Source organism: Polypterus senegalus, chromosome 9 (genome assembly GCF_016835505.1).
Source record: "Polypterus senegalus isolate Bchr_013 chromosome 9, ASM1683550v1, whole genome shotgun sequence".
NCBI classification, from domain to species: domain Eukaryota; kingdom Metazoa; phylum Chordata; class Cladistia; order Polypteriformes; family Polypteridae; genus Polypterus; species Polypterus senegalus.
In genome coordinates, this window is record NC_053162.1 from 91,477,481 (window position 1) to 91,496,667 (window position 19,187).

Consider the following 19,187-nt stretch of genomic DNA (forward strand, 5'->3'; position numbering starts at 1 on the left):
TCCCTGGTTAAAATTGGGCAGACTTAAAAATAAAGTGGTAGTTTAAGTACTTTAAGTACATTTTCAGAATAGTATTGTCTTTAAATAATAATAACCAAAATTTCACCATAAAGTGCAGTTTTTCTTCTTAAAAAAATAAGTCAGAAACATAAAAGGTAATTTGACCAGCTTACTCTTTAAACTCTGAGTAACATTAGCCAAAATTATTTTGTACATTAGGCTAAAACAGTGTGATCATTGAACATTTTGTAATTAGATGTATTTAGAATTACTAACGGTCACGGAAGTCCAATGATCCCCAGTAAGAGCCACAAAGTCCGCTTTCTGTAATGCATCTAATTTTGCTTGCTTTTCAGTGTGCACAAAACCATGCTTTTATCAAGGCTTCGCTGGGTAGTCGAAATGATCAGTCGTAGGAACGCGCTTTATTCCGACTCTAACATTTTTGTAGCTGTGATGTGTGCATCAGTGTAATGGATGTACCAGGAAATCATGCATTGACAAAAGTTCCGTTTGCTTGGAATTGAAAGTGTGATTAAATGCGTTATTTTTTAACGCGTTATGGAGTACATGCATCGAAGCTTCTCAACTGTGCTTGTGCTAAGAAAGGGAAAATTTTAAAAATAACGTAACATGATTCTGCGTTAACCTAATATTTTTCATACGTCCCAAACCAAGGAGATGGGAAGGTAAAATGAATCGGTAGCGCGTACATAGTCAGTACATCCCCTCTCGGAATCGAACCTCGAATGTCGGCGTTAGAGGCTTAAGACTCTACAATTGCGCCACCGCTTGTCTATGCTAAAGTATGTATTGTAGATCGGGCTATAGATATACATTTATATATATACCCGTGTATCGCAGTGGAGAAGTAGAAGTTATGAAAAGAAAAGGGAACATTTTAAAAATAACGTAACATGATTGTCAATATACAGTAATTGTTTTGTGAGTGTTATTGAATGTTGCTGTCATCAAGGATTTGATTATCATTATTTCTTTCAATCAGGCTCGTATTTGTAGGATGTGTTCAAGTTACATTCCGTGTTTGTCAATCGTTGTAAAGATAAGAGGTTTCATTCATCGATTAGTTCCTTACTGCATCAATAAACAGCTCGTCTTCCTTTTTATCTGTGATGTGACAAACTGCATGCACGGGTTTTTTTTTTTTACGCTGTCTTCCTTTAGCGGGACATTGACTTTTTCCACCGTGTGCTTTGTTTCCACAGTAGCTGCATTTATGAATATGCTTATCAGGCGCTTCATATTTTTGCTGCCTTTTCAATTGTGTAATTCGGTTTTGTTCAGCTCTTTGGAACTGTTGCTTTTATCTGTGCACTGCATCAGTTCACGTGAGCCACTCGGTGTACTTGCATCGAAGGTTCCCAGCTGTGCTGGTGCCATCTCGTGCTATGTCCATAGCTTTATTTAATGTTACCTTAGTCCTGGCACTTAAAACTTTCTCTGGCAGTTTCGCTGAGTTTGTGTCAAACACCACCCTGACCATCTCATCTTCCTCTCCATAAGCACAGTCCTTCACCCGTGAATATTTACCCGTGGCAGTTTGCTATTGGATTGCCGCTGACGGATGGCCTTATATGGGCAGGCACTAAATTACAAGCGCCAGCGGCAGCCTGTCTATGAACTTAATTTAAAGTGTAGGTTTACATCGTGCTTTGTTTCCGAAGTAGCAGAACTCGCTTCTTATTGTTTCGCTGCCTTCTCAATTATATAATGCATGTTTTCTTGAGCGCTTTTTTGAGGTCTTCCTGGTTTTCTATGTACTGCGTGATTACGTGGGAGGCGTGATGATGTCACACGAAACTCCGCCCACGCGTTGAAGCTCATCTCCATTACAGTAAATGGAGAAAAACTGCTTCCAGTTATGACCATTACGCATAGAATTTCGATATAAAACCTGTCCAACTTTTGTAAGGAAGCTGTAAGGAATCAACCTGCCAAATTTCAGCCTTCCACCCACACGGGAAGTTGGAGAATTAGTGATGAGTCAGTGAGTGAGTGAGTGAGTGAGTGAGTGAGTGAGTGAGTGAGTGAGTGAGGGCTTTGCCTTTTATTAGTATAGATAATTATATTGATTCAGTCCAGCTCATTTTAATTTAAATGAAATGGGTATAGCACTAACATATATTCACATTTAGAAATTAAACTAATAACTATGGCTATGAAACTGACTTTCCAAACCCCTTCAATCAAATTAAAGAGACAAGGGGGATGAGGAAGTTGTGATTGAACCCAGCTCAGGACAGGATGTAAATCAGCTGCAGGACACACTCACACTCACTCAGGCCAGTGTTTTCTGAATACAATAAATAAATTAGGGGCACTAACACAACCTTAATATAAACGATAAACTAAATACAATTAGCATCTGATACACTGAACATTGTACCTTAGACCACACCTGCTATTTCCTTTGAGTAAGAAGTAAATGTTCTCCTTAACCTTAAAAGAAAGGTTCCCTAAGATAATGGTAGCTATACCTTAAAGAATCTCTTAATAATATACAGTATATTTGATTACTTCTTCTAGAATTTTAGATGTGGACTCACTTATGAAAACATTTACAAATGATATGGAGTGAATGGAGTGAAAACAGCAGTGAATGCTTACCTCTGAATAAACTTTTTCACCACTTCCATTCCTGCATTTAACTCGTTCAGTGCCAAAATGTACTCCTGAGTGAAGAGCCTTAACCGAGGGCATTTTCCAAAGTCCTGTAGACAGAATTACAAATACAGTAAAGGTTTATTACCCAGACAATATATTTTAATTACACTGCCCACAGGTTAAGCAATTTCTGGAGAAGACATACACTGTTATTTGAAACAGTTAAACTTTAATAAGTTGTAATGAAAAATATCAGTTGTATCACTCAGGAAAGTCAACAGACTTTTTTTTAAAGATTTTTATGCATTAATGTATATGGGAATGGCTATATTTTGATCATATTGACACAGTACCATTTTATGGCAGTTTTAAAACCTAACACATATTCATAGATGTTAATAACTCAAATCCATTAGAATTTGCAAAGGAATGCATTAACAAAGCAATCTGTTAATAGATTATAATATATAGTATTTACTCTCTTTCTCAGGAGTGGGGGTTTATTTGTTTTCAATTCTATTGTTCTAAAATTGATCTATTTGTATGGAATGTTGTATGATTTTAATAAAATCAATAAAATAAAAACAATAGATTATAATATATATTGCACAAAAATAAATACAAATCTAGACTGTGACTCTTGCATTATATAGCTCTTTATCATTGTAAATTAGCTCACATACTGTAAGAGTGTGAGCACTTTTTATGTTTAAACTCTTATACTGCTTCTTTAATATTCTACAGCTTCACATTAATCTGACATGGTTAGCTGTATTTTATTTAGCCACTTATTTTGTAGTTAAGAGTTGAATTCACATAAACATATAAACTGCTCCTGTGGATTTAGAATCTTTAATGCCAAATGCATTAGTTAGGCCAAATAATTAAATTCTTGGACAACTTTCACACAATATTCTTTTTTAGTATTCATACATACGTCTCCAATAAACTTATGGCTATATATATAACTTTTGGCAGCATTTCAACATGAGAACCAACCCAGAATGGACATGCGAATGCACCATAGAGCATATTCCGGCACAAATCTCCTCTCACATTATCTTTTTAAATTAGGGAGCAGAGAAGCAAGTTCTATACAGCAAAATAAAATAAATAAAAAAAGAAACTAAGAAAGACAATTCAAATTAGAAGATTCTGTTTAAAAAAAGTTCATATGAATTACAAAATCCAAGGTTGTTGGTTTATTATTCAGGAACTTTAAGTAAAATGTAGTGAAAGCTTGTTATAACGTTAAAACTGCAAAAGTAAAATAAAAATATCCATCATCTTCCATGTTTATGTAACCATATTCTTTCAGAAGACCCTTGTAGTGATACAAACAACTGAAACGTTGCCCACCAAATATATTGTTCTGTTTTCTTAAAAAGCACACGATAATCTTCAATCATACACCAGAAGCTGCAAACTAATGGAACTATATTCTATTTTTGGAATTTTAAGGAATGCCATGCATTGTAACCATTACTGCCTGTAAAAGGGATCTGTAATAATTACCCCCTTGGTTAAATTGAATTGTAATACACACAGACCATATCAGATGATAAAGCTGGCTTATTTCATGCCTGTACCGAACCTTCTACATTCCCATGTGAAAGTCTACTGCTTTTTCATATGTTTCCTTCCAGGAACGCAAATGACTTGTAATCTGTGTGCCAAGTTTCCATATTTCCTCTGTGAAACAAGATATATATTTGCCACAGACTCACATCATCTCCATTACTTTCAGATGCTGACATTTTCATCCTCAGTCAGTGGCATTCAGTTCTCTTTCCCACTGCAATGTTGCCCTTGCTCTGTTGCCTGTATTTACTTCTTTCTATGCACATCAGTATAAACTGGCTAACATATTCCAAGATATATATACAAATAAACACACAAGCACACTCATGCTCTTATTGTTAAGTTGATTTAGAGTATATTATTGTATGTATCATACATGTGGCTATTTTGGATATTGAAAAATAAACTAAGCAGTTACATGAACACTGTGAGAATAACCAAATTCAACACAAACAGTGACCATCTGCTTAGCAAAATAGCACGCACAATCAATTCTTACTCACCCCTTTCAGGCTTAGTTAATCCAATTGTAGGGTAATGAGGATTTAGAGACTACCATGAGAAAGTCAGGTACAAGGTAAGAAACAAAGCAGTGCATCTCAGTGCTCACTTAGAAACACACCCAACATCATGCCAATTTAAAGTAAGCAGTTGCCCTATATGACATGTTCATGGAGGTGAAAAGATAGGTTAGAGTTAAACATAACCAAGGTAAGAAATTCCACAAAGACAGTGATGGGGGTATTACTGAATTGTCATGGAGCTGTGAGGCAGTAACACTATTCATTTACACTTACTGATACCAGGCCAATTTAGAGTTGCAAGTTAAACTAACTTGTTAATCATGGAAATGTGGGAGGAAAACCAGAGCATCCTAAGCAAAACTCAAAATATGAACTGCACACAGCCAGTGACAAAGTGGGAATTTAAACCCAACCTTATGAAGCTGCGAAGAAGCAGAACTGAACCATGTGTACCTTACAACTACTATATAAATTACTTAACATGTAAGTCTGTTAGTATGAAAGTGCCGGTTAGAGTAGCCACAAAAAATACACATGACCATACACATGCACACTATAGACCAGTGGTTCTCAACCAGGGTGCTGGAGCCCACTAGGGAGTCTCAGTAAACTTCTAGGAGCAGTCAAATGACTGAAAATAATTTTAAAATAGCAGCAAAAAACTTATTAGATGATATCAGAAGATTTAAACCTGAAGGATTTGCTGGGGGGTGGGAGCACAGTATATTAGCAAATTGAATATTATTCATCTATTTCTTTTACCAGATTTTCATGGATCAGTCACAGTATCTAATCTTTCAGTCATCTAATATCTAAATTCATTCTCACTGAGATAACACAGAACATCTGTAATAGATGTTGTTGGACTGTGACAGGAAGTTCACATGTGAATACACCAACACCACTTAAAAGGTACTTTAAGCCAGAATGGGAACTGAGGTCAACTAGGCAAAGAGTGGAGATGTTACACATTTCAGCATTGTGATATGGAACTGCACAGCTTAATAAAAAGCTACAATGAGTAAGAGAGGGAACAAGTTACCCATTAAACTGATACAAAAATACATTCTTGAAAAAAAAAAGAAAGAAAAATGAACCGTGATAACACTTGAGGAGAAAATGAAAACTACACATGAAGACTTTGATCATGCTGGTCTATCAAAATCATTTACTATTATTTGTTCTTTCTCCCAAGAATTTACTGTCAAATCCGCCTAATCAATTTCAGGGTCTTAAGGGATGCCATTTATCTCTGTAACATTGTATGCAAGGTGAGAACCAGCTCAGTACGGGATAGTAGCCTCACAGAACTCAAACAACTGGAAAACCATTCACATTGAGCTTTTCAAGAATCACTTTTAAACTTCTATTGAGCACACTTGGTAACAGAGGATTAAAGTCAAAATTACATACAGATAGTGGATGGGCTGGCATTCAAACCTAAAACCCTGTAGATATAAACCCTCTTAGATTTAATCATTTTATCATTATTATTATTATTATTGGAGACCTATATTAAACTACTTTAGTAATCATATAAAACACAAGGAGGGAACAATAAGAAAGAACCACAGCATGCCTCTGTAACTATATAGACAGCTGTAAAACATGAGCATGCACAGGCATGCACTTGAAAAACAAGTATTATTACTGGCAACAGAACAGCTGGTGAATTTAAAGATTGTGATTAGGAACTGGGAAATAATAAATCATTTTATAACTTTCAAATTATGAGAAGTACAAAAAAAACAGTCTCATACCATATTGTGTTTAAGGATTCTTTGTACCACAGGTGTGAACACTTCTATCACTACCATGGACCGGGGGCGTTCCCTGCAGTGCTAGAAAGACACCAACAAAACAACAGAATATCAGGCATAATATATTACCTCATAGAATAAAAGACCTATGTCACAATGTTACATTAAAAATAATAATTACAGCGGCTTTGTTAGTCCATGGTTGTACATAACAGGTATGTAATCTGAATAATGTAAAATGTATGAGATATATTCATAAATTTTAAATCAAAATATTTATTTTTAATTAATTTCTAGTGAAAACACAAAGCATCAGCCACATTTTAAAATTATAAACTAAAGTAGAGGAAAGAGGGTGAAAATGAGGAAGTTTAAGTGATTCAGGTCTTTGATCTACTGATGACTTCTTCTTTTTTGGGTTTCATACTCACCCTACCTAAGCAAACTCAAATGGGGAATACAACACAAATATTATGTAATATTTGACATGATGTTGTCTGAAGCCACTAGGCACAAAGGAGACAAGTCTTGTTGCCTGGGAAACCACATGTTCTATTAGGACATCAAAGGTAAGCAGAAAACTTGTTTGGAGCTCTTTAAAGGATGGACCATTTTTATTGACATTTTTTGTTTTGCAAGTTTCTTTTTATACAGCACTATTTCTCTGTACAGGATTACCTCCAAAATACAGCAATAATTTGCCTTTCAAAGCATAAATCACCTCACTTCATTACAAAAAAAGTCATATAAAAGTAAACAAATCCTTTCCAAATGTATTTCATGTTAAGGTTTGGATAAGCAAATTTGAAATAGTGCTGTGCCAAAAAAGGCTTTACTTCAAATGAAAAACGATCAAACTGGTGCAAAAAAATGCTTCTGCAGAAAGCTTTGAGGTTGTATTTACCATGAATGGCACTAAATAATTTAAGAAGAAATGTGTGGCTGGATTACCTTTAAAATAAAAAATCAGCAGCATTTCTATTTCTGATAAGCGTATTTCTATCTTTTTTTAGGATGGTGAACTATATATATATAGCCAAAAAGTTCTATCTTGGAGTTTGCTAAAAGACACCAGAACGAATCTGAGATGGTGAGAAATAAGATTCTCTGGTCTGATGAGACCAAGATAGAACTTTTTGACCTTAATTCTAAGCGGTATGTGTGGAGACAACCAGGCACTGCTCATCATTTGTTTAATACAGTCTCCACAGTGAAGCATGGCGGTGGCAGCATCATGCTGTGGGGGTGTTTTTCACCTGCAGGGACAGGACGACTGGTTGCAATCGAGGGAAAGATGAATGCGGCCAAGTACAGGGATATCCTGGACAAAAACCTTCTCCAGAGTGCTAAGGACCTCAGACTGGCCCGAAGGTTTACCTTCCAACAAGACAATGACCCTAAGCACACAGCTAAAATAACGAAGGAGTGGCTTCACTACAACTCTGTGACTGTTCTTGAATGGCCCAGCCAGAGCCCTGACTTAAACCCAATTGAGCATCTCTGGAGAGACCTAAAAATGGCTGTCCACCTAAGTTTACCATCCAACCTGACAGAACTGGAGAACTCTGCAAGGAGGAACGGCAGAGGATCCCCAAATCCAGGTGTGAAAAACTTGTTGCATCTTTCCCAAGAAGACTCATGGCTGTATTAGCTCAAAAGGGTGCTTCTACTAAATACTGAGCAAAGGGTCTGAATACTTAGGACCATGCGATATTTCTGTATTTCTGTTTTAATAAATCTGCAACAATTTCAAAAATTCTTTATTTTGTCTGTCAATATGGGGTGCTGTGTGTACATTAATGAGGAAAAAAATGAATTTAAATGATTTTAGCAAATGGCTGCAATATAACAGAGTGAAAAATTGAAGGGGGTCTGAATACTTTCTATATATACACACACACAGTACAGGCCAAACGTTTGGACACACCTTCTCATTCAATGTGTTTTCTTTATTTTCATGACCATTTACATTGGTAGACTCTCACTGAAGGCATCAAAACTATGAATGAACACATGTGGAGTTATGTACTTAATAAAAAAAGGTGAAATAACTGAAAACATGTTTTATATTCTAGTTTCTTTAAAATAGCCACTTTTTGCTCTGATTACTTTTTTACTCTCTCTTGGCATTCTCTCGATGAGCTTCAACAGGTAGTCACAGGTAGCCACCTGAAATGGTTTTCACTTCACAGGTGTTCGAGAGAAATAAATATAAATACAAAAGCAATTAGAAGAAATAAATGAAAATGTAACCTCACTTTACTTTTTAATAACGTCTTTGTTTTTCACAATCGTAGATACCGTCGTTCTCGGCATACAGTATGCAGCAGCCAAGTCCCGGATACTCATACCACCTTCATACTTTTCAACAACCAATTCAAATTTACACGAAAAAACACAAAATCATGTGAAAATTCACAGAGAGTTATAGCGAGAGTCGTGGCTTTGTCTCGAGAGAGGTAAACAAAGGTAGCTCGTGGGTTGTTCACTGAATGCTAGTAACTGGCGTACTGACGCTCATGGGCATTCCTGGCTTTGTCTCAAGGGAGGTAAACAAGGGTAGTGCACGGTGTTCTAGCACACGAGTCATATTCCAAACAAAGGTCGTATACCAAGCAAAATTTTTCGCATCCAAACAGGACGTATACCAAGTTGGACTTATTCCAAAGTGAACATATACCAAGGTACCACTATGTGTGTGTGTATATATATGTGTATATATATATATATATATATATATATATATATATATATATATGTGTATATATATATATATATATATATTAATTAATATTATATATTATATAGTGCATCCGGAAAGTATTCACAGCGCATCACTTTTTCCATATTTTGTTATGTTACAGCCTTATTCCAAAATGGATTAAATTCATTTTTTTCCACAGAATTCTACACACAACACCCCATAATGACAACATGAAAAAAGTTTACTTGAGGTTTTTGCAAATTTATTAAAAATAAAAATACTGAGAAATCACATGTACATAAGTACAGTAATCCCTCGCTATATCGCGCTTCGACTTTCGCGGCTTCACTCTATCGCGGATTTTAAATGTAAGCACATCTAAATATATATCACGGATTTTTCGCTGGTTCGCCGCTTTCAGCGGACAATGGGTCTTTTAATTTAGGTTACATGCTTCCTCAGTTTGATTGCCCAGTTGATTTCATACAAGGGACGCTATTGGCGGATGGCTTAGAAGCTACCCAATCAGAGCATGTATTACATATTAACTAAAATTCCTCAATGCTAAAAGATATGCTTCCCGCGTGGCGCTTGTTTTATTTGCTTCTCTCTGTCTCTCTCACTCTCTCTGCCTGACGGAGGGGGTGTGAGCAGAGGGGGCTGTTTACACAGTGGCTGTTTGCCTAGAAGATAGGACGCTCCTCTACAAAATGCCGCTTTATCGCGGTGCTTCTGTATACTTAAAAGTACGTAATGATTTTTTGATTGTTTGCTTTTCTTAGCGAGCGCTGCTCCTTTGAAGATAAGATATGTTTGCATTCTTTTAATTGTGAGAAAGAACTGCCATCTCTGTCTTGTAATGAAGCACAGTTTAAACGTTTGACTAAAGGGTGTTATTTCATGTCTAGAGGGCTCTAATAATGTTAACAGTGTGGGAGAGTTTATAAGGGCTTAAAATATATAAAAATAACCATACAAACATATGGTTTCTACTTTGCGGAAATTCATTTATCGCGGCAGAGTCTGGAACGGATTAACCGCGATAAACGAGGGTTGACTGTATTCACGGCCTTTGCTCAATACTTTGTCGATGCACCTTTGGCAGCAATTACAGCCTCAAGTCTTTTTGAATATGACGCCACAAGCTTGGCCCACATTTCTTTGGCCAGTTTTGCCCATTCCTCTTTGCAGCACCTCTCAAGCTCCATCAGGTTGGATGGGAAGCGTCGGTGCACAGCCATTTTAAGATCACTCCAGAGATTTTCAATCGGATTCAAGTCTGGGCTCAGGCTGGGCCACTCAAGGACATTCACAGAGTTGTCCTGAAGCCACTCCTTTGATATCTTGGCTGTGTGCTTAGGGTCGTTGTTCTGCTGAAAGATGAACCGTCGCCCCAGTCTGAGGTCAAGAACACTCTGGAGCAGGTTTTCATCCAGGATATCTCTGTACCTTGCTGCAGTCATCTTTCCCTTTATCCTGACTAGTCTCCCAGTTCCTGCTGCTGGTATTGGCCTGGTGATGAGCGGTGCCTGGTTTCCTCCAAATGTGACGCCTGGCATTCACACCAAAGAGTTCAATCTTTTTCTCATCAGACCATAGAATTTTGTTTCTCACGGTCCGAGAGTCCTTCAGGTGCCGTTTGGCAAACTCCAGGCGGGCTGCCATGTGCCTTTTACTAAGGAGTGGCTTCCGCCTGGCCTCTCTACCATACAGGCCTGATTGGTGGATTGCTGCAGAGATGGTTGTCCTTCTGAAAGGTTCTCTTCTCTTCAGAGAGAACCTCTGTAGCTCTGACAGATTGACCATAGGGTTCTTGGTCACCTCCCTGACTAAGGCCCTTCTCACCCAATCGCTTAGTTTAGATGGCCGACCAGCTCTAGGAAGAGTCCTGGTGGTTTCGAACTTCTTCCACTTACGGATGATGGAGGCCACTGTCCTCATTGGGACCTTCAAAGCAGCAGAAATTTTTCTGTAACCTTTCCCAGATTTGTGCCTTGAGACAATCCTGCCTCGGAGGTCTACAGACAATTCATTTGACTTCATGCTTGGTTTGTGCTCTGACATAAACTGTCAACTGTGGGACCTTATATAGACAGGTGTGTGCCTTTCCAAATCATGTCCAATCCACTGAATTTACCACAGGTGGACTCCAATTAAGCTGCAGAAACATCTCAAAGATGATCAGGGGAAGCAGGATGCACCTGAGCTCAATTTTGAGCTTCATGGCAAAGGCTGTGAATACTTATGTACATGTGATTTCTCAGTTTTTTTATTTTTAATAAATTTGCAAAAATCTCAAGTAAACTTTTTTCACGTTGTCATTATGGGGTGTTGTATGTAGAATTCTGAGAAAAAAAATGAATTTAATCCATTTTGGAATAAGGCTGTAACATAACTAAATGTGGAAAAAGTGATACGCTGTGAATACTTTCTGGATATATATATATATATATATATATATATATATATATATATATATATATATATATATATATATATATATATAAAACACTCCCATATCATAAATAAAAATTCATAGCAAAACTGTGCTGTTTGAGAAGTAGGACTCCATTTCAACATACCTTGCAAAAGAATTCACAGAGGTCAGGTGGTGGATGGTTGTTTTCCAGCAGTGGTGCAATTGCCTAAAAAATAAATAAAAATCCAATTTACCCTATTTTTGTGAGGAAACACAATAATGTTAACATTAAGTCTTCACCATTCCAAAGCGAAACATATGAATTTGTTTCTGAATGACCAAACAAAACCAAAATTTTAACAAATTTTTGCTAGTATATTTATGATAAAACACTAGAATATGTAGAGGTAATGATTATGATATTGTTTTTTTTTTATATCATTACCAATTTGTACTCCCAGTGTAACCAGTCCTTTTATGGCATTTATAAAGCACCTTACATGAAACTACTTTTGCATTCCACAAGGTACTTCCACTTCCTTGCTTTAGGAAAATGTGGTTGCTATCAACTTTCATCATTATTTTAGTAACACTACAGTCAGATATGGATTGCTACTTAATTTTAAATTTAAATTTTATTTCTTTTTGCTTTTTCTTTTTAACTATTTTCTGTGTTTTTTAATGAGTGCTGCTATTTTGTGACTTGAGACACCTGTGCTTGTCGTCATAATTCCAGTATTAAAAGTGATATCCAAACTTTGACAAACTAAAGACGTTGTGATCTAATAACAACACAGAATCAAGTAAATTTGGGAAGTAATCTGGTTGATTTTGGTTCCAGTAACAAAGAAGATATAATGTATGAAAAAGTTTACTGCACTGACTATCTGGTTGATTTTGGTTCCAGTAACAAAGAAGATATAATGTATGAAAAAGTTTACTGCACTGACTATGTTGACTTTCCAGAGTATGTTTCTTTTCTTTCTTTGAAAACATACAATAATGGATGGCCTTGTAAATAATGTCTTGTGCTTTCATCATAAATATCTTACACTTACTGTTTTAAATGTGATTGAGAACAGTGCCAGTCTTTTCAATTTTCAGTTCAATGCTTATTTATTCTCAAAAATTGAACATGTAATACTATATTCTGAAAAGCTCCACGAAAATTAAAGGAGACACAGATAAAACTAAATATTTTACTAACTCTTCACAGCTAGATCTGTTTTACTTCTCTTTACCAAGACCATAAGACCAAAGAAGCATTCTTTAGTGTAGTTTGTTTATGAAAGCAACATATAGTATGCTTTTATGATTAATTGTAATTTTGCGGAAAAAGTATTATGAGTGGGTAAGTTTGGGACAGACATTGCTAAGAGACTGAGTAGTATCAGCAGAGGATCTTAAAACAAAAATATAGTTGCAGTAAATCCTTGTGCCACTTCAAGATATTAAACTTACCACAATAATGTTTTCATGTTCTTGTGTAGTTAAATTAATATTCTGAAAAGAAAAAAAAAACAACAAATGATTACTCATTAACCTGTAAACTTTTCCAAATGATTTCACTTTCTATTATGTTCCACTTTCTACCATGCTTTAATTAATTCAGTGGTTAAGCGAATACACCTTTGGTAACCTGCTGATAGCAGGCAATCACAAAGATAGATTGATCTGAGTGAAATACAAAAAAGTAAAAATTGTGTATATTAGCCAAAAAATAAATTCCAACCCACAAATAAACACATATTAATAGAGATGCTCTGCCCCAAACCAGAAGCAACAAAGAGAAAAAAAAACTGTTATTTAAAATCAAGTATTAGCTACCCAGTTATTTTATTATACAGGGTGGTCCAGATCTAATTATGCAGATCCAGATAATTTGGATGACTCTGATTTATGCGGGGACAATTCCAGTTTGGTGCAAAGACGATTCTTCATGTCGTCAGTTCACACACTTCTTGATGGTCTGGGATTTTCGCGTGATTTTCTATGTAATAAACTTAATAAATTATAACGTAATGAAAATTACATAATTAGATCTGGACCACCCTATAATTACCCCTATTATATATATTCACATTTATTGTTTACTATAATTTCATATTTTCTTTGTAAACAGTTATTAGACATTATAAATGTATCCTTGGCATAAGATTAAGCAGAACAGGCACACTGATAATGGTTTACTGCATGGGCCATGAGTTTGTCTTCAGATGTAACAGTGTTAGCTCAATGCACCCACAGAAAAGTGAAGCAGAAAACCAAGGGCAAATTTAAAACTACTATGAGGCCATCAAACAAAATGTCTGTTAAATCAGACTGGTATTAGTAGTTTACTTTTGGCCTATTTGTGATTACTTATTGACCCTTGACTGTGTCTCTAAATAATTTATTAAAATTCACAATTGTCTCTAATATAGCTTATTAAAATATTTCAGTTATCCTCAATTTGAATACAAGTACTTGTCAAGTTAAATTAAACTATACATTAAACTTTATTGAAAATGACACAAGTAAAAAAAAAACGATTTCTCAAACTATCAACTGCAAGACATCAAATGGTAAATGAAATGTCTTTAAAAATTTGAAAAAAATTAAGATTATTGTTTTCAACGCTACAACGGAGTCAACCCACTTTTCTGACCTCTGAGAGTAATTTTGAGACAATCTCAAGTGGAGCTTGGTGGATGGAATCATCCTGCAGTGGTGAGGTAAGGGCCATGTCTACCAAGGTTCTGATCTCCTTCAGGACCACCTCCCAACGGCTTGGATTGCTTAGAACTTTCTTGTACTTGTAAATCTTCTTCTAGGAAGAAAATAAATAAAGTTAGACAATTTCAGGATAAAAGCCTAATCCTTTATAGATGTCATCTTCTACTCATCTTTAATGAATTTGCCACCCCAAATCTCAGATTTGAACATTGCTTCACACAGTAGAAAAGAAAAATATAAATTGTAAAATCAATCACTTAAAAGACCTAGATTAAAAAGCACTTATATACGGGTATTTGGGAATAATATATTTTGTAATTAATTTTTAGGTATAATTACTTAATCTCTGTAATGTACAAAGTAATTAACTGATTTGGGTTTGTTCCTATTAGGAAAAAGAAACCTTAGGTACACAAAAAGCTGGATTACACATGCCAGCTTCAGAAATAAATATACATTGTAAACTTGTAAATATTCAACCACTGTCTGTATACAGTTTTCACATTCTCAGGAGATCTGCATTGGGATTTATGTGAGTAATACAGTTTCTTCCGACAACTAAAGAATGTACATTAGGTTAATCTGAAACACAAAATTGACCTCATGAGAGTGTTTGTGGGTATGAGCTTGAGTGTTCTTCAGAGTGTTATAGCACCTCATCAAGCCTTTCACAAGATGCTGTTAGGGCAGACTCTGCAAATGTCATGACCTTTTTGTAAGGTTCAAATTATGGATAGACGATGGCTCAGGCAGACAGATAGAAAGGTAGATAGATAGATATTGATTATCATAGAGAGAAAAAAAGTGGCCACAGGGGTCATATAGGGGACTAGCCACAATTTACCCACAGTTGCTTCCTCAATTTAAAAGACTTAATCAGTAATGGTTTTGGAGTTGTGCTGCCTATTGAAGACAACACACCCCAAAGGCAGCTCTTATATTATGTTTTCTGAAATAAATATTACTGTAAATGCACTCTTCAAATTTCACTATATTGAATATGCACTCCACGAACACTTTACTATGTTTTGTGTTTATAAAATTGTGTTTTCAGATGGTTTTTTTTTTAGCAATGACAATAAAAATGTAGTTTTGGCTTAATTCACCCACAGAAATGAAAGACAAGGTTAATGTTACTGCAATGCCATTAAAGTAAAGGCTTGTTATGTTTGGCTCGTATTAGTAGCTTATCTTTGACTTAACTAATTTAAATTACAGAGGTTAATTGGATAAAGGTCAGGATTTGTAATAGATCATTAACTTCATGTGTTAAGGTTAAGCAAATGGACGCAAGCCAGGTTAGAATTTCCTGTTGCAGTATTGAGAGTTATTCAGAATGATAAGCACAAAATAATTAGGAGGAACATAAATGTGATATATACCATTACAAGTATTTAAAACTTAATTACACATAGGATTACTTTACTGCACTTTTAATGCAATGCCCCCTTCTACAGACATTTTCATCAAATTTGTACGCATTTAACTTAATAATTTATGTGTTTTTTTTGTATTTCTACTGAAAAAGCAAACACAACTTAAGTGGAATGGTTATAAATGGTAAATTAACTTATACACAAATTTATAAAAATAAGGTACATTACAAGGTAAACAATCCAACATGCAGTTCAAATATAAAAATAATATATGAACTATACGTTTGAGTTGAGGAACCACACATCAAGGCAGCCTTCTAACATTGTAAACCACACTGGATCATCCTACCACTTGCCTGTATACAAGATTATATGAGTTTCTAGATTGATAAGCCACACTGTATTACATATCTGGAATTAGGGAAGGAATGTTAGCCATTTGCAAGCCTACCTGCTCAATTCTGGCAAAAGCACTTTAATGTCATTAAACCTGCTTTTCAAATGGAAATTTCAAAGCATTGAACATATCTTGACAACAGCATTTCCAGATTTCGTCTAAACTTTTTTCTTAGTTTTCCAAATACACTAATTTGGAGATACATTCTTAACTATTTTATACTTTTCCAAACTGTCTTGACCAGTAACAAGCACTCTAGAAAGAATATATTTACGTGCAATGGGTGCTTGAATTATCATAGTAATGCAGCAATCAATTAATTCTTGAACTAAGAAAAACGGAGTGACACATAAATGGCTATTACGGTATCACATGAAGAGATCTGATGGAGAGAGCAGGGGTACAGTATGATATATTCATAACAATTGCACAAAATATTTGGAAATTGAAGAGATTAATAATCACTATTTAAAAGAGCTCTAAGTCAGATATCAATTCAAAAGACTAAATTTGACATAAAAATGAGCATTAGAATTCATGTAAAGATTAAAAAGTTACCTTCCACTGTAATGAGTGAAACCACTGATCCCGTAGATAGCTGTTGGCAGCCTAAAAATAAAAACAATAAAAAAATTAAAAAATAAAAATTTAATGCATATAACATAATCAAATTATACAGTTGTAACAAGCAATAAGCTAAAGTAGTCCCAAGTGCTTGTGAATGTTGTACTCATACATAAGTATATATACAGTACATTGTGATAGATAGAGGGCGCCGTTGACCTCTTGAACCCTCGGACAATACATCAGACACCAGATAAAAGTCCAAAATAATGACTTTTTATTAATACAAAGTGCACAAAGCACCCTCCTCTCCACAATACTCATTAAATAAACAATAATACACAATAATACACAATCCACCACTCCCAGACACGTGCCACCCTTCCACCCAGCTCAGCTCTGATGTTTTCCCCAGTCCTTTATAGTCCTTAACCCGGAAGTGTTTCTTCTGTCTCCGTCCATGTGACTGGTAACACTTCCGGGTCAGAAAAAAAACTACTTTTCTTCAACCCAGAAGCACGTCATTCCTCTTGGGGTGCAAGGCAAATACTCTTTGTTCCTCCCTGCAGCGTCCTCTAGCGGCCCCCATAGTATACAGCAGGGCTGTGAATAAACACTCCAATGTCCATGATGCCCTGCTGGAATTTGGAGCACCTCCATGCTGCAGGAAGGTCTCCATCTGGCGGCCTAGGGGTATTGGCTGGGATGGATGGCCGGCCATATATCACAACATACATACATGCATACACATGTTTTATATATATTATATACTAGCAAAATACCCGCGTTTCGCAGCGGAGAAGTAGTGTGTTAAAGAAGTTATAAAAAAGAAAAGGAAACATTTTAAAAATAACATAACCTGATTGTGAATGTAATTGTTTTGTCACTGTTATGAGTGTTGCCGTCATCAAGGATTTGATTATCATTATTTCTTTCAATCAGGTTCGTATTTGGAGGACGTGTTGTTTTGAAGTTACATTCCGTGTTTATCAACCGTTGTAAAGATAACAGATTTCATTCATCGAAGTATTCACTACCCAAATCGCTATTCGTGAATGTAAGATGTTTAACAGGCATTCCCGGTATTAACTTGTGGATTTTCCTGCGTGTCTATGAACTTGTGGAATCTCTTGCGAGTATTTAGCGAGGGCGTCTTGTAACAGTTGTCACAAAATTTTTTATTGTGTGCCTTTAACTGTTTCTGCAGCATGCTTCCTTTTAGAGATTATGTCCCAGTAATTAACCGTCTGCGGGATATTTGTTTAAGAATTGGGGGCAAACTACGCCTGTGGGTCCTTGCTAAACGCACCATGGTGTGACGTAAGGGGAATTTACTGTAATAAGGCAAGGAGGCGCGTATTTTGAACGAAAAGGGAGAAGACAATGAAGGAGTGGAAAAGAGAGAAGGAAAACTGTTTAAATAAAGAGCTAGGAAGGTGAATGGAAAGAAGCAGCCAGCGGTAAAGCAAGGAAGACTCTGTAATAAGGACGGTTGGGTGCACGTAGAAGGTGTAACAATAACATTGTTAAGCCTTATGATAATGTTCCTGCACAAAGTGTTTAGAGAGACGCACTGGGAGAAGTATAGAATAGGGAAGCCCGTGTGACTGTTCTGCTGTTCTCCTTCGACAGTTCTGTGGCTCTGCATATTTGTATGCACCTCTCTAAAGTCAGTTTGTCTTCTCTCAGTAATCTTTGTTGCAAACTTGCATCACTGGTTCTGCACACAATTCGGTCATGTATAAGGGAACTTTTAATCTCCCCGAAATTGCATGTGCTTGCTAACACTCTCAGATCTGTAACGTAGTTGTCTATATTTTCTCCCCTTGCCTGATTTCTTGAAAAAAATCTGAACCTCTCTACAGTTTAGTTTATTTTTGGGTTATAATGTTCATCAAATTTACGTATTATCAAGCTCATGGTTAACTCATCAGGTCTTACATCACCGGTCACCACCTGACACAATTCTCTGCTGCTCTCTCCAATAAGATAACGGAATAATCTGACCTTAGTGTTTTCCTCTGCCTCCGGCATTGCAAGTTGTGTGTATACTCTGAACTCATCCTTCCATGTTCTCCATGACTTCGCCAGGTCTTTAGCATCAACGCTTTATACCCTGCGTCTTCTCATTAAAGTTGTATCTCGTGAATATCTCGTGCGATCTTGAGATGTCCACGGCTTTATTTAATTCTAGCTCAGACCCGGCACTTAAAAGTTTCTCTCGCACTTTCGCTGAGTTTGTGCCAAACACTATTCTGTCCCTGACCATCTCATCTATGTTTTCACATGCACAGCCCTTCACCAACAATTTTAACTCCGTTAGAAAGTGATCAAAAGTCTTGCTTATACCCTGTGTCTTCTCAGTAAACTTGTATCTCGCGAATATCGTATTCGTTTTAGGCATGACAAACGCCAGCGGCAGCATGTCTATGAACTTAATTTAACCTTACGCTTTACACCTTGCTTTCCTGTTCGTTTGTATAAGCACAGGTCCTTCATCAGCAATTTTAACTCCATTACAG

The 19,187-nt window shown here is 36.1% G+C and overlaps 1 protein-coding gene across 5 annotated transcripts in view; it reads right to left on the reverse strand.

The window, feature by feature from the left end:
- The window catches only part of LOC120535554 (c-Maf inducing protein), a 181,646-nt gene that overhangs the window by 53,161 nt on the left and 109,298 nt on the right, over positions 1-19,187 (reverse strand). For 2 of the 5 annotated variants that reach the window (XM_039763479.1, XM_039763475.1), the window contains exons 3-8: positions 16,660-16,710; positions 14,252-14,422; positions 13,075-13,116; positions 11,777-11,839; positions 6,491-6,571; positions 2,629-2,732 (exon numbers count right to left, since the gene is read on the reverse strand). In XM_039763479.1, coding sequence (XP_039619413.1) covers positions 2,629-2,732; positions 6,491-6,571; positions 11,777-11,839; positions 13,075-13,116; positions 14,252-14,422; positions 16,660-16,710 — 512 coding nt within the window. The remainder of the gene's footprint in view (positions 1-2,628; positions 2,733-6,490; positions 6,572-11,776; positions 11,840-13,074; positions 13,117-14,251; positions 14,423-16,659; positions 16,711-19,187) is intronic. The other 3 variants (XM_039763477.1, XM_039763480.1, XM_039763476.1) reach the window with 2 other exon arrangements.